General features: G+C 47.3%; 1 protein-coding gene and 1 non-coding gene across 3 annotated transcripts; one reads left to right on the forward strand and one right to left on the reverse strand.

Annotated features, from left to right (window-relative positions):
- Positions 1–247: 247 nt before the first annotated feature.
- Positions 248–19,352, reverse strand: MED16 (mediator complex subunit 16). Of its 2 annotated transcripts, none has more exons than XM_067558979.1 (16): positions 19,109–19,352; positions 18,726–18,926; positions 18,312–18,419; positions 17,513–17,682; positions 16,309–16,740; positions 14,996–15,101; positions 14,098–14,253; positions 12,605–12,816; positions 11,789–11,995; positions 11,032–11,242; positions 10,205–10,338; positions 9,301–9,493; positions 8,814–9,030; positions 7,829–7,912; positions 6,611–6,771; positions 248–1,020 (listed from the first exon to the last, which is right to left on the reverse strand). In XM_067558979.1, the coding sequence occupies exons 2-15, from the start codon at positions 18,859–18,861 to the stop codon at positions 6,645–6,647; spliced, it is 2,493 nt and encodes an 830-aa protein (XP_067415080.1). In that variant the 5' UTR covers positions 18,862–18,926; positions 19,109–19,352; the 3' UTR covers positions 248–1,020; positions 6,611–6,644. The 2 variants fall into 2 exon arrangements, with proteins under 2 accessions (XP_067415080.1, XP_067415087.1); XM_067558986.1 differs by lacking the exon at positions 248–1,020 and adding an exon at positions 1,032–1,243.
- Positions 19,353–20,589: 1,237 nt separating this feature from the next.
- LOC137162493 (U6 spliceosomal RNA) lies at positions 20,590–20,696 on the forward strand. Its single transcript, XR_010922381.1, has one exon. It is a non-coding gene; the product is annotated as a U6 spliceosomal RNA (small nuclear RNA).
- The last annotated feature ends 1,791 nt before the right edge of the window (positions 20,697–22,487 follow it).

Here is a 22,487-nt window from a genome sequence, read left to right on the forward strand (position 1 = left end):
TACTTTACAAGAAATCACCTCAATCAGTGAAAGATCTGTTTAGGAAACGCTGCCCGGGCATCATTCTATCTAGGTACTTACATTGATCATCACCACCAGTTTATCTGATGCAATGTTACAGAGCTCAGTCTAGCGGTTTGGGGTTAGCATGTCTCACCCAGCGCAGATCTCCTGCCTGGAAGGACACCAGGTACATAATTGGAGGCATTCAGCAAATTAAATCCTCCATGCCCCCATGTCTCTGGATGTTAGCAAAACATGCACTGGAATTTACCCACCATGCACTGGGATGCATGGTTCACATTTAAGGCCAAGATCCAGCTCTCTTTTTGATGAGCTTGGACCAAGATCATGGCTCCCTGCTGCCTACTGGGCTCAGACCAGACTAGGAGTAGTTTAAGGATCAGAAAACAAGGCTGCAGATATGCAATGGTCCTATCCGGTGGCTGATCAGAAGTGAGTAAAGTATTTTACCCAGAAAGAAAACTTCAGCTAGGAGTGTCTGCAGGCGATTTTTATTAATTTGTATGACAGGAACACCCAGAGGCCTCAGCCCAGATCAGCACTTCATTGTGCGAGGTGCTGCACAGACAGAGAGCGAGAGAGAGACAGTCCCTGCCCCCAAGAGCTTGCAATCTCAACAGACAGAAGAAGTGTTGCGATCCTCGTTTCACAGGCAGGCAACCAAGGCACAGTGAGTTTAAGTGACTTGCTCATTGTCATACACAAATCGGTGGTAGAGCCCCAGGCCGGCACCTTCACCACTAGCCCAACCAAACAGTGGCCCCCGCTACAGCAGAGCAAACTGAGACATACCCTTCCAGGAGCTAATCATTTGTCATAATTTCTCTGACATTTGTAGCTGGAGCAGGCGATTGTGTAGAAGTGAGAGCGAAACATCTTGTGGCTTGACGGCTTGCAAGTTAGCTCAGCGATAAGATCAAGAACTGAGATATTTGTTGTTTTTTCTTTCTTTCTTTTCTTTCTTTCTTTTTTTTCCCCAGCAGAATCTGCAAATTGCTGATAAGGGAAATATCTATTATAAAGGTCTCACAGCTTAACTGGACGCGGGCCAGAAGTGCGAGATAATCTTGATCTCATGCCGCTCCTGACTTGAGTCTATTAAAAACCATTTTGGAGAGGGAGATTCCTGGCCAAAAAGACAACTTCTGAGTAACTCAGAGATACTAAACCACAGCTAATCTTCTTTTCTTCATTTTAAATTGCTCGCAACATCTTTCACCTAAAGGGGACAAACGCTTAGCACAGAAACAGCATGTTGCGATCATTTATTATTGGTGTTACGGTAGCACATGCAGACCTCATTGTGCTAGGCACTGTACGTACATATAGACGAGCTTACAATCCAGAGAAAGGCTGGGTGGGGGATGGAGCTGGTCTCTAGTGCACCCTTTCCAGTGACTCAACAATAGCCTTCCTAGTCTCCAAAAACTCTAGTTCTTGCAAGCTGTGGGGAGGGAAGGGGACTTTGGAGTTTGTAGGTGGTCTTGCTCTAAGGGGAAAAAAGTGCCCCAATATTAAGCAGAGGCTCTTTAAAATGTGACCAAGCAGGCTGAAAAATGTCATAAGCGAGCCCCAAACAGCTTAATAAAAGGAATGAAAACATGCACTAAAAGCAATATGGGAAGGGCTCCGGAGCGTCCATGCCTGACCCCCGGCCAGGAAGATCTTCTCCAAAAGCTGGGGCCTCTCTGTGAAAGCCATATTGACTAGACACAGGGTCTGTCCAACGAGGCCATAAATAAGCCTCAGGAGGCTCCTGAGAAACCCCCGTTCCCAGATGGGCAGTTGTTAGTAGCAGTGGGACAGCAGCCCCTGCAGCTCAAGCCAGCTCACCCAAACGAGCTGCGTGGACATTGGGGCTCCGGTGGCGGCTCGGGCTAGCCACCCCAGGGCAGGCGCGGCAGGTCAGGCAGGCTTGGACTTGGGCTGCTAGCCTAAGCCTGCACCGGAGTCGCAATGTCCATACTGCTATTTTTAGCATGCTAGCTTGATCGAAGCTAGCGTGAGTCTGTCTACACAGGCTGGCTCCCAGCTGCAGTATAGCTGTACCCTGAAGTTTTGCCCCTGCACACCCGCCCCACTTCTGTCTTGAGCAAGGCCATTTCCACGACGGCAACAGCGTCACATCTGCTTACACCCAGCACTGAATGTGACTCACTGATCGTTGGATGCCCGGAGCTCATCTAGACCCGTCGCTAGGTCACCCTCTGAGTTTTAACCCATCACAGTAGGTTGCTGGTCAACAGAACATGACATCTCAGAGAACGACAGGAGTGAGAATAAGAAGTGAGAGCCCTGGAAAGAACAAACATCGCAGCCCAGATCCGCAGCTGGTGTCAACTGGCATCACTCCACTGAAAACAATGGGCTAGATCCCCAGCCAGTGTCCGGCCAGGTATGTCTATTGCTCCAAGGATAGCTACACCGACTGACACCACCTGAGGATATGGGTGCCTGCAGCTCATGGCCTGTCCAGAGAGTTGCATTCTGGGTACCAGTTAATCGAACGTGTTTTGGTGCTTCAACAAGAAATGAGAACAGTCGGCCTCAGGACCGCTGAGATGAAGATGTGACGGTAACAATGCTATTACTCCTGCCATGCCACTTGGCCTAGGGAGGGCCATGGCAGAGACAAAGGTTTCACTGTAACTGTTTCAGCCTCTGTGTTTAGGGTGTTTACAACCATTCCCCTTTCCTGTCAAGTCTAGTAATAACCCTGCCCTTAACTGGGTGTCTGGGTGGTTATTGGTCCCCATCAGGGCTAGTGCCTACACAGCCTCACTCCTGAAGCACTTACAATGCTTGCTTCTGAGATGCAATACAGTGGTCATGCTACTGGAACCCAGGGGTTTGGGGTACAGAGTAACCCCAGTAATTACAAGGGCTAACTGGTGGACAAAAGAATGAGGCATGATCCCTTTCTGAGCTGCATAAATAAAGAGACCTTAGGGAAAATCATGACACCAGGTGGACTGAAAGGAGGGAGCTCTGTTATGACTGCCACCCCTGCCATCTCCTGGGACCCCAGGATCCTCTGTGGAGCTCCTGAGCCTTCGCCATCCTGAGAGATGTCCTGATCGGACTGGACCAAAGAGAGGGAACCAACGACATCACCACCTCCTCTGGCTTCAGGCAAGTCCTGACCAGCATCTCGAATCTGAGATGTGGGCTACTGCCAACACCCCCTCCTTCTCTCACCTGACTTCTCTTTCTCCCTTCTGTGTAATAAGAGTCTGGATTGGCCGCCCAAATCTCTCTCTTGTGAGCCTATGACCAGTGAGGCAGCTAAAAGCAATGCCTTAAACAGCCCAACACTGGTAGGAGTGTGCTGGCTCTCGGGGTGGCAGATCAGTGCTGGGCTCACATTCTGCCAGCAGCAAGTTTACAAATAAGAGCCAGCATCACAGAGAAGCCGCATTTTCTCTTTGCTCGTCTTTTCTCTTCCCTGTTGTGTGTGTTTGTCTTAAAGGAAATAGGATGGGACTTTAAACAACGGCAGCTCCAGCCATTCCCAACTAACGCTTTCTCTTTTCCCCAAGACAGGCTAGTTAATACCATATTAAAGACTGTCACACAGGGGGCATTTCCCCTATAAAAACTCTCTACAGCTATAGGGAAAGGGACTAAGCAAGTGTTAAAAAAATAAAAGCCTTACCTAATACTTCTTATTTCAAATGTTTTTCAGTACCTTTTATTAAAGGTTATAAAGCTTTTTTTAAATGTTACTTGTTACCAAGGGATTAAGCAGGCCAGTCTCTGAACTCAACACCCCAAACCCTGTCTGTCTGTTTAGTGCTGGGCCCAAACCTTCTGAGCCCATATATTCCACGGAAATCTGCCCCAGCAGTGCTCTGCACATCACAGGGTCAGGCCGCTGCAGTACCAGCGAGGACATACTTTCTCCTCCAACAATCAGCAGCTGGATTCAAACTGACACTACGCAGGCTTTTGTGCATCATCAACTGGAGAGTCTGTCCACAGGGAGTTAGACAACTGACCTGTCCCTTACCCTCTGCTCACCAATCTTTTTCTTAAATCAACAGGGGAGACGGAGGGGCAGTTCTGACTGATCGTTCTTAGCATTTCAGCTAGTAGTAAACTCGCTTCTATGGAGACTCAAGGCCTGATTCAAGCCAATCAGATTTACATTCTGCTTCCTGTGGCCCCCCAGAAGCAGAGAATAGCCATAGCCCAGTGCATTTGACCACACTCTCATCACACATATACACTGGGGGCCGGGCTCTTCACCTGTCTTGCTCCCTTGTGGCTGCGCTACAAGAGTTGGGGAGGTCCCTGGGGCAGGGCAGAATCTCGACAGACCATTTCCACTCCCTTTAAGGCCTCTTTAGGCTGTCAAAGTGGAATAAAAGAACTTGAGGGTCACTGAGAATCAGGCCCTACATCTGGACAAGCCTGCGGCTCTACAATTTGTAAGAGATTTTAAATATGTTCTAACTTGAAAGTTAACCAATTCATTTATTTTAATTCGAACACAACCCAAGCTCATAGTCCCTCAGTCACACAGCCCCAGGATCCTGCAAAGGGACAAACCTAAGCAGACCCCTTCTGCACACAAGAGCCCAAATACTGCCAATGAGAGCTCACCCAATTGCAGGAATGTGGCCACAGATTGTATGTTTGGAGCTGAAAGTAGAAGTACATTTCCTACTACGGCCCAATTATTAAGTGGCCAAACACCCTCTCCTCCCCACAATCTCTCTTGGTGGTTAAAAGCTCTTTTCACACTTCTACTAAACCTATCCCTGAAAACTAAACCATAACCAAGCCCTGATAGCCAAGGGAACATAGGAATGAAATCATAAGCCATGCATCTAAATGATAAAAAACCCCAGGGCAATTGTACATAGCTGACGCCACAAAACAGATGTAATTAATGTGCAGTTGTTGGTGATTGAGTGCACACAAGGGAACAGTAGAACACAGTCAAGTTCAACACTCTCTTGTTGCTTATAGCATGCCCTTGCTCCCCAAACTAAGCACCGTACATGTACTTCAGAAGTGTGCGACTGGGGGGAGCTAATGTAGAAAGCTGGGGCATAGGATGGCGAGATCAAATATGGCCAGTTACTCAAGGTTTTTTCCTTTTCAGTGTGTAATAAAGGTTGTTATCAAGAATGTTGTTTTCAAGCTTTTAGCAGATTATTGTCTTTCTAATTTTGCAAATGATTTAACCCCTCTTGCCTAATGGAGCTCAAATTAACATGGCTTTCCAGTTCATCTCCTTGTTTACACACCAGGAGAACAGTGTGTGCATTAGATACTTGTTTCTGCAGTACTACTGTCAGATTATTACGCTGTTGTCTAAATTGGTCCCACAGCAACAGAATTTTTAAAACATCACAGCAATGTAGCTCCACGTAGCTGTGGCTGAGAGTTAATTAAATTAATGTTTGTTTGTTTCATCCCCATAGCCTGGCTTGTGGTCACCTATAAGCTCTTTAAGGCAGGGCCTATATTTCTACTAAGGGTTTGCACAGTCCTATTCCTAAACTACTGGGGCTGTTTGGAGCTACTGCAATACAATTAATTCATAGATTTTAAAGCCAGAAGAGATCATTAGATCATCTAGTCTGACTTCCTCTATAACATACACAGGCCAGAGACTGCCCACTCACCCCTGTATTGAGCCAAACTGGCATCCAGTCTTGATTTGAAGACATTAAACAGATGGAGGCTCCACCACTTTCCCTGTTAAAAATGCATGCCTTCTTTCTTAACTGAATTTGCCTGGCTTCTAACGTCTAAACATTGGTTCTCGTTAGGCCTTTCTCTGCTAGATTAGAAAGCCCTGCAATCTTCTCCTTTTGAAGGTTTTTATGCACGGCAATCCAGTCACTTAATAGAACAGGAAAAAGCTTTCTGAAAATTTAAAGAGATTTTACCAAAACTTTTTGTACAAAATTAAGAGAATCATTATTTACAAGACAGCTGTTATTTCAAGGACAGCCCAACTGCTGGTATTGTCCCAATGCAGTTATGTCCTTCTGCCACTTTCTCTGTTCCTCTGAAACAGGAAGAAATGCTCCTATTGAATTAGAATATTGATACTTTACACTGATAGAAAGCCTTTCACCAGAGAATCAAAGTGATTTATAAGGGTGTGTGAGTGTGTGGAGGGCAATCAGCATTATCCCTCCCCTTTTATAGATGGGGATACTGAGATTAACCAACCCGTTCCATGTTTCACAGCTGTCGGTGGTAGAAGTAGGAACATAACCTCGATTTCCTAGCTCCCATTCAACTGCTCTGACCACTAAACCATGCTGCCTCTCAGAGATTGATAGAGAAAAACATCTGGAAATATTCCCCTCTTAGTCTTTTCTTTAAAAATCCTCTTTTCCTTTCAGTTTAGAGCACAAAGGAAACAAAATCAATGTAGGCAAAACAAAGGAAGATGAGTACCTAACTGCGCTACATTGTGTCTTGGACAGCACTGGGTGGTTCCTTTGAGATGGCTGGATCAGGAAGAGCAATATGTACTCTCTCGAGGTTCCAGAGAGCTGACTTTGGTCCAAATTCCCAGAGGTTTCTAAAACAGAAAGGTTGCTTTGAGCTGTTTGCCCACCTAGTCCATGTTGTTTCCCCTGCAGAAGGAGTTTTCATGAGTAGCTGAGTAGCATTCTCCTCCAAAGCCCCCCACAGAGGCAGTTTTTGATCCAGCGCTGCTCCCACTGTTTCACTGCTGTGGTTTTGTTGGGTGATTTCAGCATGGTTACGCAGCCACATCTGAGAGGGACACGAACACAGACACGGTCAATGCAAACTGGCACTATCAAGGGAATTTATGGATCAGGTCGGGATGGAGAAATCAAAGGTGGAAATTAGCTTTTTGTCCTTTCCAGATGATGTTTTGGAGAACCAAGGAAAAACAGAAAGGCTGTCTTCAATATAATGACCCCCAGCTGCTACTTATATGAAAGTCGCAAACACACCGGCCTTGTGAAAACAATCTGCTATGGTGATTTTCTATTAAAGCCAACATTTAAAACCAATTTAATCATCTGATCAAATGGGTGCTCATTCACTGCAACATCGTTGCATAATCCAGGCTCATTATTAAGAGAGACGTGAGGGAAAGGTGCAGCACGGAAGGACTTCATATGCAAACCCACTCTGAAATGTGACTCTAAAGATGGCATAGTGGGGTACTGTATTCATTCCCTTTCATCCACTCCAAACCAGGTGCACAGAATAGCATCTTTAACTTCCTGGCATGCAAATGCAGCCCGGGGATCTTTCCTATTCACAAATAATCGCCAGTTATAGTCTGCAGGCCCAATTCTATCCTCAAAGTGCTATTATCTCCAGATGGACCTTGCAAGTGAAATGTAGCTAACAATTCTGCTGACAGGACAGCCTCCAGCTCGCACTCCCACAGCGGTGCTGGCTCTGCAGGACATAGCAAGCAGTCGCTCTCTCACACCCCGCCCCCCCACCTGGGGAGCACTGTATTGAAGAAGAATGGTGCCATTTTACACATTTTTCAGACTAAACCAGCACGGTAGGATCTGAGTCAGCCCAGGGGAAAAGGGTAAGGAAACAGCATAACCATGATGGTCTTGGCTTCTTTCCAATACAAAGGGGCATGAACATAAGCCGAGAAAGAGCCATGTACTAAAGGCAACATTTTGTCATGTACACTGTAGTTAACATGTGGAAAAAACTACCAAGGAACCACTAACAATATAGATCTATTAGTGTATAGGTTAACACAGCTTTTAAGCAGGCAAGCCCTGAATAAAAATAGCTGTGAATTAAAGGGTTACACAAATGCTGAGCTTACCGGGTACAAGACTTGCACTCCTCTGTTGGATACGCCCCTAAGTGAAGACGCCTCAAGTGGTCAATTTTTGGCTGCCCGGGTGTCCTGGATAGGAAGAAAAATGTGAGAAAACCACACTGCAGAAAATAAGCTGTTTCCGTGATTGCAGGCTCATTATACAGAATGTGAGATCCAGACAACCAAGATCCAGATGAAACTATGGACAACTGATACACTACACACCTGCCGGAGGGAATCTCTCAACAGGGCATTGTTATAACCCTTCTCCAACTGCCAGGGGCTGCATTCGAGAGCTTAAAGTTCCACTTTTACCCACTAAGATTAACTATTTCACAGTCTTGCAAACCGCTGCCTTCTTACTGTGAGTTAATTTCTATGATATAAATAGGAAACATTTAACCCTCATGTCCTGGCCAAACTCCAGCTTAAGAAATTACATTCTGCCTACCTAAATTCCCACCCAGTTTCAACCAAATACTGTATTTTTTTCTTCCCTGCTAAAGCCTAACATATGGAATTTGACAGAGAATGACTATTCTGCTCCACCCCAGAAGTGGCTGCATTTCAGTGAGCCATGTAGTCTGCAAAGCACAGTGAGATTTAACAGGATGAAAGATACAATGTAAGGTAGGGTTGTATTTTTTCTTCCCATCACATTTTATTCTTAGGATTCCCATTTCAGACTTCTTAGAGCCTACACGTCAACAAAGCATTATACCCATTTTAGAGACTGAAAAACTGAGGTGCAGAGAGCGCAAGCAATTCATCTATGGTCACAAAGTGAATCTGTTCTAACTCAGTCCCCTACACTAACCAACAGACCACACTCCCTTCCCTAACCTGGGAAGAGCCATTTTGACGTCTGGTCCATTTTCCTGTAACTGCTAGATCACACTCTTTCCCAGAGCTAAGAACAAGACCCAGGAGTCATGGTTCCCAGTCCTCTCTCTACTCTAACCTACCTACTTGTTTCAGATTTCCATACCTGACAAAGACATCAAACTGTGACGAGACAGTGTGACCAATGAGTCCAGGGGCCTTCCCGAACTGCAACCTGATAAGCTGCTTGTTCTGCAGTTTGCTGATAATGCCATCATTGATGGGTAACCAGTCTACATTGGGAATGAGCAACTGGCTGGGGAGAAGACAACACTCATCAATCAGGGTATCATCCGGTTCACTCGGGTGAGTTTCATCACGACCTGCATGGGAGACGAAGCACAGAGAGAACTTTCTCTGACATGCTACTTGCTTAAAGGGTGATAAATGCTTCTGCCTGCATGCTTCCCCCTCCCCAACCCAGTCTGGCAGCTCAGGAAACAAACAATTAATCCTGGAGCCTCTCTTTCTTCTTCTAATTGCTACAGACCTACCCAGAGCCTCATTAACCCTAAGTGTTTTTCCTGTGCACAATATGCAACGTCCCCTGCGAGGATGTGTCTCTATAATTCTGGGAAGCTTTAAACCCTTACAGCAAAGCCAGAGTTTAGTCAACAGCCTGAAGAGTAGGGACATGCTGTCCTGGGTATCTGAGGTTGCCGTGTAAACAGGGAGGCAGCTTGGCTTCAACAGGCCCCAGATCCGGATCACCACCATGAGCTCTCTGAGCATCCCCAGTGATGCTCCATCTCGCAGGAAGCTGTGGCCTGGCCGCACAGGGGACCCCTGGAGGGAAAAGGAGGAAGGATAGAGAAGAGAGAAACCTTTATGTCAGGGCTCACAGACATCACCACTTGAACCATTTCCCATACAGCTCATCTATCAGAGGTACTTATATGGTCCCTATTGTCGTCATCCGCTAGGTTAGTAGTGTCCCGTGTGCGTTTGTGCTGATCGTAGGCGCCCATGGAACAGAGGATCAGAGGTCAGGAGTCAAACTCTGAATGTCATTTACACAGGCGGCTTTTCCATCAACAGAGTTACTCTGGATTTATGCTGGAATGAGCAAGATCAAAACCAGGACTTGTGGTTCTATTCTTAGCTCTACCACTAACTTGCTGCTTGGCCATGAGTAAATCACTTTCCCTCTGTAAGAAGAAAATAACGCTACTGAGAGTCTTAATGAATGCTTGCAAAGCACTCAGAGACTTAGATGAAAAGCACTAAGAGAAGGGCTAAGAAAGGTTATTATTTCCTCTGTGCAGATCTGCAGTTTTGATTTCTTTTAGTACACCGCGAGATGAAAAGTTACCAAGCACATCTTCTTCAGTGTATTAACACTCACTTCAAAGCAATCTATTTCTAGGGCACCAATGCAGCTTGGGCACGTCGATTAACCCAACCGCACATGGCCACTGAATGAAATAAGGGTTTTCATTACTCCACACACACCTCTGCCTCAGATCTCCAAGACAGAGGTGGAGGATAAGCTCTCACCTGGTTAGGGAGGCTGGCAAGCAGATAGAGCACAAAGTCTCCCACCCACTGGATGAGCTGCTGCAGGGACTGCAGTGTGGTCATCTCCAGAACAAACTCCTCCGTCTTCAGGTTAATCATCACTTTGTCAATGTCTGAAATGGAAGCAAGATAGCTCCTAGCACAGGGAGAAAAGAGACTCTCGAGTGTCCACCCTTGTGAACGGACAGACCACTCTCCTCGCTTTCAAACCCAGCTACCAACTACAAATCCATGCTACTTTACACCTCACCCAACGTTTCATCCTGCGATGGTCCAGTGCGTAAGGCACTGGGCTGGGACGCAGGAGACCTGGGTTCTTGACCTGGTTCTGCCACAGTGTGGCCCTCCCCTCCGCCCACTATGCCTCTATTTCTCCTCCCACCCTTTGTCTGTCTTGTCTAATTAGACTGTAAGCTCTCCAGTGGCAAGTTTTGGCCATAACTATGTGTCTGTACAGCACACAGAACCTGCAAAACTGACTCTGGTTGGAGCCTCTATGTGCTAGCCAGTATAAACAGATACACATTCATGGGGATCCTTCGTGCCCACAACTTGTAACAGCCTACATGGAGTTGCCCACGTTATCTTGTCTCATTGGTGGGCATCTGGTCTCCTAGCATCTTTCGGGGTTCCACCAACCCGCCTCAGGCTCACAAGTGAGTGAATCACTGCTGGAGCTAGTAGCCACTGGAACTCATGGAGCGTCCACCCTAATCTAAGCATCCCCAACAAAAGACATTCAGAAGGGGGGGGGGGGGGGCGGAGAGCTCATCAGCCACGCAGCACCAACGGATGTGAACCACTACCTATGTCTGTAATCTTGGAGCAAATCTCGGTGAGCCGGTCGCCAGGGCTCTTGTCTGGCGTGTTCAGGAAGTGCGGGCGGAGCAGTGATTTCAATGTACAGCTGATGGCAATCAGAAATAGCTTGGCGTGATAGTCACACACACGTGCCACTGTGTTGGAGGAAAGCTTGCAGAGAGAGGCCTTCATGGCAACGATGCGTGTGGAGAGAACCTGTTTGACAGGGACACACAGGGATGGGTACAGAAACAAGATCAGAGTTAGATCAAAACCTACTTTAAAACAAAAGCCCTATACACTCCAGTCTCCATTTCCTCTCTCTCTAGTTATCCCCCTGCGGAATGAATGCTGTCCTCAATGTGCGCTACCACTGGTCATGGTCCCCACACAATTTACATCGACAACAGGCTTTATCAGCCTACCAGGAGTTTCTAGAGAGCTGCTACCTGGCAGGAACTGCTGAAATCTAGTGAATCTGCTGAAATCTTTAAGGCAGAGTAGCCAAGTCCACAGTGGTACTAACCACATGCTTAAAATGCTAAGCCTAAGCCAGCCAGTGCTCTATCATGGGGCAAACCCCTTAGACGCTAGGCTGTATGCTAAAGTCACGCATAAGAATTCTCTACAGTCATCACCTGGCTCTAGTCAGATGCTCTTCACAATCACTTCAAGCCCCCGACTTCTACTCTTATTCCCTGACTCCCCTCCTACCGGTCCACGCTCTGTACTGAGTCCAGCATTCCTCCATTACTCCCTCACCTGCTGCAGGGCTGCATTCTGGCGCATATATTCTTCATGAAGCTTCTCCACCAGGTTCTGCACCATGCTGGGCTGTACATGCAGCAGGATATCCCACCAGTCGTACCCTGTCACCATGCAGTACTCCAGCAGGAACAGCAGGTGGCGGAGAGACATGTTCATGTCCAGCACATGGCCCATGGAGGGAGAGATCCGGAGCATGCTCAGCTGAAGAAAGAATGGAAAGGGGACACTCATCAAGAGGATCCATCCATACTAGGGGGACTAACAACATATGGAATCAGCGTGGCAGGAGATCAGTCACCACTGATCTACAAAACCTGCAACAGAGACAAGTGTCAGCAATGTTCCAGCGAGTTTTGCCTACACTGCATCCTGTAAATGTACCTCTTCTATAATCTGTGGGGACAGTTTCCCAGGGTAAGGGCAGTTCAATCTCCACGGCCAATTCAGACCTTGGCTTCTCTGTTGGAACAGGCAACAGGAGGTCAGTTACGGAAATAGGTGTGCAAACTGGACTGAGACCTATTAAATTCATGCCACACAAGCTGACTGTATATCTGACAATAGCAATTGCTGGTTACTACTGACCTGGAGATATAGTTTTATTAAACAGAGGGAAAATGCAGGCAGCATCTTGGAAGAGACTCCCTGCTGGTGAGATCAAATGGACTTGTAATACTGCCCACCGGGAATTCCTAGAAGCCCCATTGACTGAGCATACAGAGCAGAGACCTGGAGAACTGTACGGAGCTTGTCCTGGCCTAGAAGAGCGAACGGATCTTTTCCCACATCCAATACAACAAGACAAAGTACCTTGCCATGGTTATCAATCCCAACCAGGGCTAGTGACGTCCACGAGAGCTGCATGGCTTTGAAGTGAACTAAAGGACCAGCTGCCCTCTGCCTTTTGATTGCCTGCTCATCCCCCGGGCGCTGAGAGGAAGAACCATAGAACACTGCCATGGTCTGCAAGGACAGGCGATGAACTATGTGGACGCTACCATCATGAAAGGCCAAAGCAAGACCTGGGGGCAAGAAATATCTGGGGTTAGAAAGTGACTCATATTAGTGTAACCCAACCCACCCCCATGAGAGACAGTCATCACAAAGCCAAAGAGCCTCTCTGCAGACAGCCCGATGGTCTCCAGCCTACCAGAAACCTTTCTTCCCTATCCTGCCCCACATTTTATAGTAATAATACTACTTGGCCCTTCTATAGGGACTGGAGGATCTCAAAGCACCCTGTGAACATTAAGACTCAATCTCATCCATTCTGTAGACCATGTGTTAAATGCTGATGCGCTCAGCCCCATACAAGGCAAAAAGTAAAGATGGTTCCTGCCACCCAAAGCCTACAGTCTAAGGCTAGGTCTACATTGGAGCAGAAGTGTGATTTCCAGCTGGGCTGTATGTGCAGGTGCTAGCTTTGATCTACCCAGCATGCTAAAAATAGCTTGTCCTGCTGCTGCGCTGCTCAAGCTAACTGCTTGAGTATATACCTAAGGTCTCAGACGGGATCATGCTTGGGGCAGTTAGCCACTCCCACCTGCACTGCTATTTTTTGCACGCTAGCTCAATCAAAGTTACTGCATGTACCTCTGCCCGAGATAGAAATTACACCTTCAGCTGCAGTGTAGATGTACCCCAAAAGACTGACACACGTAAGACATGCTGGGTAAACTGAGGCAAGCAGGGGATTAAAGACCTGATTTTCAGAGCTGCAGAGCACTGGCAGCTCCCACTAACTCTATAGGGGAGTTCTGCATGCTCAGCACCTTGGAAAAGCAAACACTATTCTATTCAGGTCCTTGTATTGACCTATCACTGTGGTATCTGATCACCCTAGGTGATTTGCTCAAGTTCACACAGAAAGACAGTAGCAGAACCAAGAATCCTGGCTCTCCATCCTCCACCCTAACCACTCCACAGGATCCCTCCTCAACACCCGCCTCATTAGTAGGACTGCACAGACAGTCAAGAACAGGAGCCATAGACATTTCTCAGCTTGTTCAATGCCCACATGTAGAAAGTCCTCCCAATTGGGGTACAGTGACAGAAGACCTCAGACACCCTGGCCTATATGACAGTTACAACAGTCTTCTCCTGTGTAAGCTCTTCATCACTGCTAGGATGATGTTCCCAGCCCCATTAGGAACAGATTCATAGTCCAGTTTTAAAGGATTTCTGCAGGGCATCCTCTATCAAGACACACACACAAAGTAGCCCAGGTTCTCTCTGTTCACAGGTGAGATGAACAGAGGTAGCAAAAAAAAACAACTAGATGTTCAGAAGAGAAGCCTCCTCACCCAGTCCGGGGAAGAATTTGGTATCATTGGCCACTTTCAGATCTGTATTGGTTAGGGAGATTGGCAGTTTTGGCAAAGCCACAGCTGAAACACGATCCAAGTCGTTGGTGGCGGAGAGAATCCTCCATTTCAGTATCATTGGCTGCTTGTCTCCAACTTCAAAGAGAAAAAAGCAAAAAACAAAAACGACAGACTTCCACATTAAAAACGACCCAGAAAGTGACACAAACGTCCCAGTCTTGAATTCTCCCCCCAAAAAATGTGCTTGGAATTACACATTGATTATAGGTTTATTCGCTCATACTCATGCATTTCCCTAGAAAAGACGCTTTTTCCCCCTAGATTCAATAGTTTTACAAAAAAGTTGTGGATCCCCCCCCCCCCCCCAAATTCATCATGAGGGAGACTCTTCTAGTGGTGATTACTGAACCATAGTGAATGATCATCGCATCCCTTTAACGTTGGGCAAACCATTCAGATTAGAGTTAGCTATCTCCAAGATAAAATGGGATATATTCCCAGCCTAATTAAGTCATTTGACTGTTGCATAAGTGTTTTGTTTTGTAAGATTTAGCGTGTCCTGTTGTCAGCAGGACAAGTGGATGTACTGCAAGCAGGAAAAACAAAACACAACAAAAAACATCCACAATCCTTATTACTGATTGAAAGTAACAGTTAAGCTCCCTGTATCTTTCTCCTGGAAATACATGCAATTTGTTGCACCTTGTGCACAGGTTAAATGCAGACAGACAGATGAACAGGAGGACATGGGCAAGAGAATGCATAGAAGAATGAGGATGAGATACCAAGTCATAACTGATTCAAGAGTTTACACTAAGTTTTGATTTTCCTTGGGCTCTGCTCCTGTTTTTCAGGAGCATCAGCTGCTGAAACTCACCAACAGGAGAGATCTGCTGGAAAATGTTATTGACTGGCAAGCCCTCTTTCCGGAGAGACCAGCACTCCACGATGCTGCTGTTCTGGTTGGAGGCACAGAGCAGTACCTTCAAAGCAGAAAGGAATTTTCAAACCAAGCACAGCTACAAAGCTGTTCGTGTTCATTCTCTGAACCAGAAGGAAGGGGGAGAATTTGCTATGGTAATTGCATGAAATTCAGCATAGCAAACTGCAAAGTACAGGGCCATTTTCTTCCCAATAGGCTTATGCTCCACAAGTGAAAAACAGGTTCTGCAACACATGAAGTTCCAAGTTCTTCCTTGAATATTTAACCCTCCTCACTCTTATGAGACAGACATCACAGGCAGAACTTTGATATGCATATACAGCAGCTGTCACACACTCCACCCCTCCAAATCAGGAACACGCTCATACTTAGTGCCCTGCCTTTCTTCCCACAAGTCTGTAAATTGTAGCTCTTCTCAATGCAAGGGGAAAATAAAATCATAAAACCAGACAACAGGGAAGTGCCAGGAAATGAACTGAACTTTAATATAGGTGACAACCCTATAAACTTTAATCCTCTACTTAGCCACTGGACAGTTACTCAGATGCTCCGAGATAATGTGCTTCACCCTGACCTGAAGAAAATAGTTAAGAGAAGGAAGTCTGGTTTTATTACCAGTCAGTTCTTGGCCCTTCTGCTGAGATTGCCAAACTACTGCCTATTATGGTGACTTCTGTGAATTTGACACCTGTCCATTGCCAAGCAGACTTACGCCACCAAATCATTTCAGACAGACTAAGAATGTACAAGAGCTTTAAGCGCTATTGACTTGGGCTGGCTTTGAAGCAGTGAGCTACAGCTGAAAGGCTCCATATCTCAGAATCCCTTGAACAGTCTAGCCCCCCTCAAGATCAGCTATTAGTTTTACCAGTCTCCCAACAGAGACAATAATAATGAGGATCCGTAAGAGCATGGTTTTTCAGATTGCCTTTCCATGACTCCGAGAGCCCAGCTATTCCTCTCTAAAACCTCAGAGTCCAACATGTCACATGAACTTCTCCCAATTACGCCCAACCACCAGAGCCTAGCTCAAAAGCAGAAGACTGGAAATGCAGTGGAGCATTGCAGGACAAGACTGGTGTGCTTTGGCAGAGCTGGTGGGGTGCTCTAGACTGGAATAGTAGAGGGGCTACTGGTTAGTGCAATAGCAAAGCTTTAGGGATGAGCTTATAGATCCAGTGAGTCCCTCCTTTTCCTAAGCATTTAACTCTTGGAATGCAGACATAACATAGGAAGAGGCAGCTCACCTGCTCTGACATGTCTCTAGCGAGGAATTTCAAGTGAGTGATTGCTGGATACTTGTCCTTGCGGGCTGGGTCGGTGGTGCACCGCATGAAAAGAGAGGGCAGAATCTCTGTGTCAATTTTGCATTTTTCATTCACTACGCTGACGCAGACCTTATAAAACTGGATGGGAGAGGTGCTGCTGCCATCCGAGGTGGCTACCACGATGTTTCCCCCACCAGTGAAGGCAATGTCTGCCAAGGCAACACGGCAACGCAGACGGCACAGGCTCTCCGTGGATGTCAGCACTTGCCCATTGGGCTTGAGGAGAGAGACCGTCACCAGGCCGCTGATGGTCACAGCAATCCAGCCTTCCATGGGCTTCCCACCAAAGAGAGTCAGGGAGGGAGAGAACTTGACCCGGGAAAACTTCTCGCCAAAGTTCGATGCTCCGGACTGTGAATGGAGATTAACATATACCAAGAGGTTTGATCCTAGGGCTGAACGACTCATTGCCTGAGTCTCCTTTTAATATCACTGTAGTGTGGCCTAGCACAGTGATGCTCAGACCTTAGTGGTTCAGGAGCCAGATTAGTGATCAACATTACCCAGAAGAGCCACAGTCATGTGAATTCATGGTTTCATTTACTATAGTACTATCTATTTGCCTCCTTTTTTGTCCCTCGGAAGAGCAAAACTAGGCTTCTTTTGTCCTAATAGTGGCACAATGCTGGCTAGAACGCATCAGACTAGAGGAGTGAAAAATGAGGTAAGTTAGGCTGCTGGCTTGAGCAGAGAATGGGAACCACATTCCTCTTATTCCTGCTCCAACACCAACGTGCTATGCAACCTTGGGCAAGGCATTTCAGCTGTAAAATGGGATAAATATTTATCTCATCAGGGTATCGTGAGGGTTGTGTATTGGCCTGTAGAATGGAAAGTTTGCTAAAGTCACTGGATCTTCTCTGGAATCAGGGAGATATTCCAGATCAAGCAGGCTACCTATGGTACTTATTACTAAACACATCTCACAATCCTAGGGCAGTGTCATTACCCCCATTGAACAGAAGGGGAACTGAGGCAGACAGACTAAGCGACGTGCCCAAGGTCAGACACGAAGTCTGTAGCTGAGCTGGGATTTGAACCCACATCTCCCTAACCTTAGGCTACTACCCTAAACACTGGGCACTAAACACTTGCAGGTTCCCTGTACAGAGCTAGAACAAACCTTTTCTACATGCAGGGCTAGCTTCACCCCATTGTGCAACCAGGAAAGAGCCACGACTGGATCTCCCTCCACCATGCTGCCCACAGTGTTCTCCCAGCTGTTGGCCAGGTGATCTGTCATGCTCCAGCACTTGATATGTCCATCTGCATCTGCCGACAGGAGCCTGGAACCTAATGCAATACAATCAAAAGAAGAACAGAAAGGTCAGAGCACACGTCTCAGAGATTACCAGGACCCAGCCACGCAGTGGGAGGGAGAGGCAAACAATGCAAGACAAAAGGATTATATAACCTTACACCCACACCAACCTAAGCAGGAAATTTACGATTCTAGCAGCAATTTAATCCTGAGCAACAGTTCCCATTGTGAGCTGGTGATACTGCAAAATTTTACTACAGGCTGTGTTAATTCTTCAGTGATTCAGCAGATCCGGGACTCTCACCCGTCACTGGATTTTAAAAGTACCTCCTTCAGCACCTGCTGCTACTACAGGTTCGATTTAAAGAGCTGACTCCTGGCACCCAAGAGGATATTTGGTACTAACCCAGGAGACTCACCTATTGCTAATAACTAACCTGGGAAGGATGAGAAGCACAGTCCTCTATGAAATCCACCATGGACCTCACAATGCAGATCTGACTGAGATGAACAATGCACAGATACTACATGTTGGGCACTGTATAAAGACTTCAGAAATCAAAAAGAGAAAAACCTCCACAAACTCCCTCTCTATGCCCCATCATATTCAACAATTTTATGAAGCCAAAAAAAAAACCCCAACTATAAGAGCAAAGATTACCTGACTGATCCCATTCCAAACAAGTGATGATTTCAATGTGCCCAGAGTTAATGGAATAAACATCCCAAGGATGCTCTGTGTCCAGGATATGGATCATGTGGGTAAGATCTAGGCAGGAAGAGATACCAAGTCCTTTAAAAATTTTGCAATGGAGTTTAATTAATTTTTTAAACCTTTAATTTTTTACAGCGGGACATCAGTAAAAGCTTCAATTATTTGTAGAGGGCCATAAACACATACTGCTTTACAAGATCCCGAAATCAAGTCTCTGCTCTGAAGAATGGAAGATCTCATTAGAGCACGTTTCCACAGCAAGAATAGCCAAAAGCAGGGTTTTTTCCACCTGGGGGTCATGATGTTTGGGGGAAGAGGGTCAGAGAAATTCACAAACCACAGGAATGGGATGAACAGTACCTTTTTCCTCCTCATTTTTTAGGTCTGTTGTGAAGGCAATCAGGTTCCTGCACGACCAAGCGCACACCAGTGGGATGGAAGGACAGTGGTTGCTTTTGGGCCTTTTCTCCCACTCACAGACATATGCCAAATCCATAGTGCTCCTGGAAGACCTCCAAGGCACGACTTGCCTCTTGAAAGCCTATTCATAGATTGTTATGCCTAGGAAAGAGAAAAATGACTAACCTCTGAATAGGAAGAGAGTCTGTTGTACAGTCACACAATTAAAGGACCTAGGTACATTGCCAAAGATCCCCTTTATAAAACAGCAGCCATTTTCACTTTCCAAAAGAAATTTACTGCTTTGTGCAATCCCCATTGAAAACAAGGATGCAATGACTTACATTAGCAGACAGAACAGTCGGTTTGTTCGTGGGGACCTATCTCCATAGCCCACTGACATAACAGTTCTATTTGAAGGAAGAGTACAGTGAGATTAAGAAAAAACAAAAGAGCCGACATGTTGGGCTGGATGGTCTCTTCATAAATGCCTTATGCTTTCTTGACATGTAGGTCCAGTAAGCACACTAGATGATAATGAACTACCCCCAAGTTTCTGTATAACAGTCCCGGTTCTCAACCTTGAAATACATCCCCATTAGCCTCCCATGCTATCTGTAGACAAGCGCTGCCTCTAGGGTGGAAACATTACACCCTTGTCACTAGCCTTGGATCAAAGCAGGTGAGTCGGAGACGCTTTTAGGAAACTTATTTTTTCCTTAAGCCATCAGAGAGAGTGGCCTGGTGAACGTCGCCTGGGTACCACAGGAGTCCCCCTGGGGGGGGTGCAGTCTGTCACTGTCAGGGCTACCAGGGTGCTGCCAGTGTTTCTCCAGCGCCAGTGACCCCCTGCTATCAACAGCACCACCCTGGTGCAGCCAGAATCTCCCCTCCTCCCCACATTTCTAAGAGTGGGGTAGCCAGGGTCTTCCACCCAGGGCCCCACCAAGATACAGCAGCTGGGAGATCACCCCCCCACACACACACACAGCCTGGCACTGCCAGTCTTTCCTGGAGAGGGGCAAGTGTCTGCCTCCTCCAAGATGGGGAGGGGGTAACTCCCCCTCTCCCACAGAGGCAGGGATAATAACTAACCCCCACGTAAGAAGAGGGGGGGTTCATTACCTCACCCCCCACACACAGGAAAGGGTGGTCATTACCCCACCCCCACACACACAGGCGCGGGGGGGGGGGGTCATTACCCCCCCCACACACACACACACACACACATTACCCCCACACACACACACACAGGCGCGGGGGGGTCATTACCCCGCCTCCCCCAGCCTGACAGACTCACCTACATCCCCCCCTCGCTCCTCCCCGCGCCGCCTCCTGCTCGCCGAGAAAGGCCCCCGCCCGGGCTGCCTGAAAACGCGCCTGAACAAAAACTCCGCTCCGAGTGAGCGGGCCAGGGCCAGGGCTCGCCTGCGAAGGCCGGGAGGGCGGAGAGACTGGCCCCGCTGGCCGATCTCGGGCAGAGCGCGGGGCGGTCTCGGAGCTGTGCGTGGGCCATTCGCTCAGGCGCTGTCAGGGGCAGCCCCAAAGTGAGGGCCTTCTACGGCTCAGGACACCACCCGCTTAATTTGCATAAATGTCTACCCACAATGCCACATTCACCAAAAGCTGAGAGAAGGGCCTTTTTTCAACGATTTTAGTGACATTAGATGAAAATAAATGGTTATCGTGAAATAAAAAACCGACAGCTATCGAAAAAACCAAGAATATTAGTTAAATAAATAGGTTGGCTACATTAAGATCATCATCACTAAAAAGTATTTATATTTCTAGAGCTATAAATACTAGACTGATTGCTCTTACATTTGTGCTCGCTTCGCGAGAACATATACTAAAATTGGAACGATACAGAGAAGATTAGCATGGCCCCTGCGCAAGGATGACACGCAAATTCGTGAAGCGTTCCAAATTTTTTTTCCTGCCAGCAATGCCCCTCCTGCGGGAGTGAAAGGAAACATCTCAGAGGAGGTTTGTGTTCATTCCCCCTGCAGCAGGGTTTTGCAAAGGAACCTAGGATGGGAATGGCCAAGTACCCCCCAAAAACCTCTGCTTTTGGGAAAGTCCAAATACACCCTCAGTCTCATTATTCAGAGGCACCCAAAGCAACCCTAACATATTAAGGTTCCCCCCTAACTCAAGCTTAGGCCAGGATCTCATTCTTCATCTCCCAAATCTCAAGTAAACTCCAAGATCTTGGTGTTTACACATAGACTCAAATAAACCCCACTATTTTGCTATTTGTGCACATACAAATAACACCAATAGGTTGGTATTTGCAAAGATGCAAATAAACCCCAGTAACTTGCAGTTTGTGTAAACCCCAGTATCGTGGTGTCCAACAAAACCTCACTAGCTCAGGTACATTTGCAGAACCCCAAGGATCTCACTATTTGGGGGAAGTGACCTGCCCTAATCTAATTGGCACGAGTTTCTGCCTGACATGGGATTTCGTTACACCCCATAAATTGATCCAGGTTTGCCTGAAGTTCCATGAACCCAGATCAAGTTTTAAGGCAATGCCTGACCTCATCTGGAACCCGCCTTGGAACTTGAGGTTGGAGTGAGTCAGCGCTGCGATTCAAGCAAGCTGGGGGTGCGTTTTGGAGTGAATTGGGGGCTCCCAGCTTTGAGCAAACACCCACCCACCGTCAGGTGCCAGGGTGGAATTTGTGGTTTTCACATGAAACCTCAGGGAACTGCAGACCGTGCTGTCAGCAGCTTTATTCCAACCAGAAAACTCCTAAGCACAACTCAGGCATGTGCAAATCCACAGCTGTTGCTGAGGAGGAAATCTGTGCCAGAACCCACTGGCACGGGCACTGCCAGCTCTACGCCCTCCTGGCTATCGTGGGCTGGATGGGGGCAGAGATTTACAGCCCCTAGTGCCAACCCTGACTTACCCAGCTCCTTGGTCTGTTCCTGCAACACAAGCCCATCCCCTTTCCATGCTGCCTGTCCCAGGAACATGAAACAACCCAAGAACTTGGACCCCATATACCCTCCTGACAGCTGTGAAGCCCTGTTTGAATTATTATTAGCTGTCTCATGGCAGTAGCTGGCCGTCCGTGGCATGGACCAGGGCCCCACGGTGCTAGGAGCTGTACAAACAGAACAAAAAGACACTCCCTGCCCCCAAGAGTTTAGAACCACCCACTTTACATAACACAGTGCAATCAAGCAGAGCCTCTGGGACAGGGCTTAAAGTCGCTCCTCTGGCCTGGTGCTTTGTGAACACCCGGGAGATGCTGGTTGATCCCCCAGGGCTATTCAGCCAGCCAGTTTAATGCTGCCTGATTGCCCTAGCAGGTGGAAGAAAACATTGTTCCCCTTGTGCCCGCCCCATTATCACCCCTGCTCCTCCACCCTGCCCAGCCCAGGGAGATGGAGGCTAGTCTAATGCACTTGCAATCCGCCCCTTCTCCCAATGAAATGAACAAGTGCAACATGAGAAAACCAGACAGAGAGCAGGTGGTGCTGGGAAGCCCTGCAGGATCCATCTGGACTCAGTCCTCGGGCCTGACGGTGCTAATCAGAACCTGCAGGAGGATTCGAAGCGAAGACTGTTCCAAACTCAGCCTCAGCTCTGATGATTGGGCTGGCTGGAAGCCCAGGAGGCCTCTCAATCACTGGGATCCTCTTACATCTCTCCCTCCTTGTGGACTTCCTTCTTCTCTCCCTGGGTCCTGCCTTCCCTGCAGCCTGGCA

The sequence above is a fragment of the Emydura macquarii genome, unplaced genomic scaffold, assembly GCF_026122565.2.
Source record: "Emydura macquarii macquarii isolate MOO-44397 ecotype Brisbane River unplaced genomic scaffold, CSIRO-AGI_Emac_v2 contig_306, whole genome shotgun sequence".
Classification (NCBI taxonomy): domain Eukaryota; kingdom Metazoa; phylum Chordata; order Testudines; family Chelidae; genus Emydura; species Emydura macquarii.

What these genes read in the sequence shown, in the direction of transcription:
- MED16 (XM_067558979.1), bottom strand. Translation starts at nt 18,861, where the DNA reads ATGGATTTGGCATATGTCTGTGAGTGGGAGAAAAGGCCCAAAAGCAAC. An exon ending in TAGCCCTGCATGTAGAAAAG is followed by an intron (nt 16,741 to 17,512) that starts GTTTGTTCTAGC and finishes CTCCATTCACAG; the next exon opens with TCCGGAGCATCGAACTTTGG. An exon ending in CAGTTTGATGTCTTTGTCAG is followed by an intron (nt 7,913 to 8,813) that starts GTATGGAAATCT and finishes CTTCCTATCCAG; the next exon opens with GACACCCGGGCAGCCAAAAA.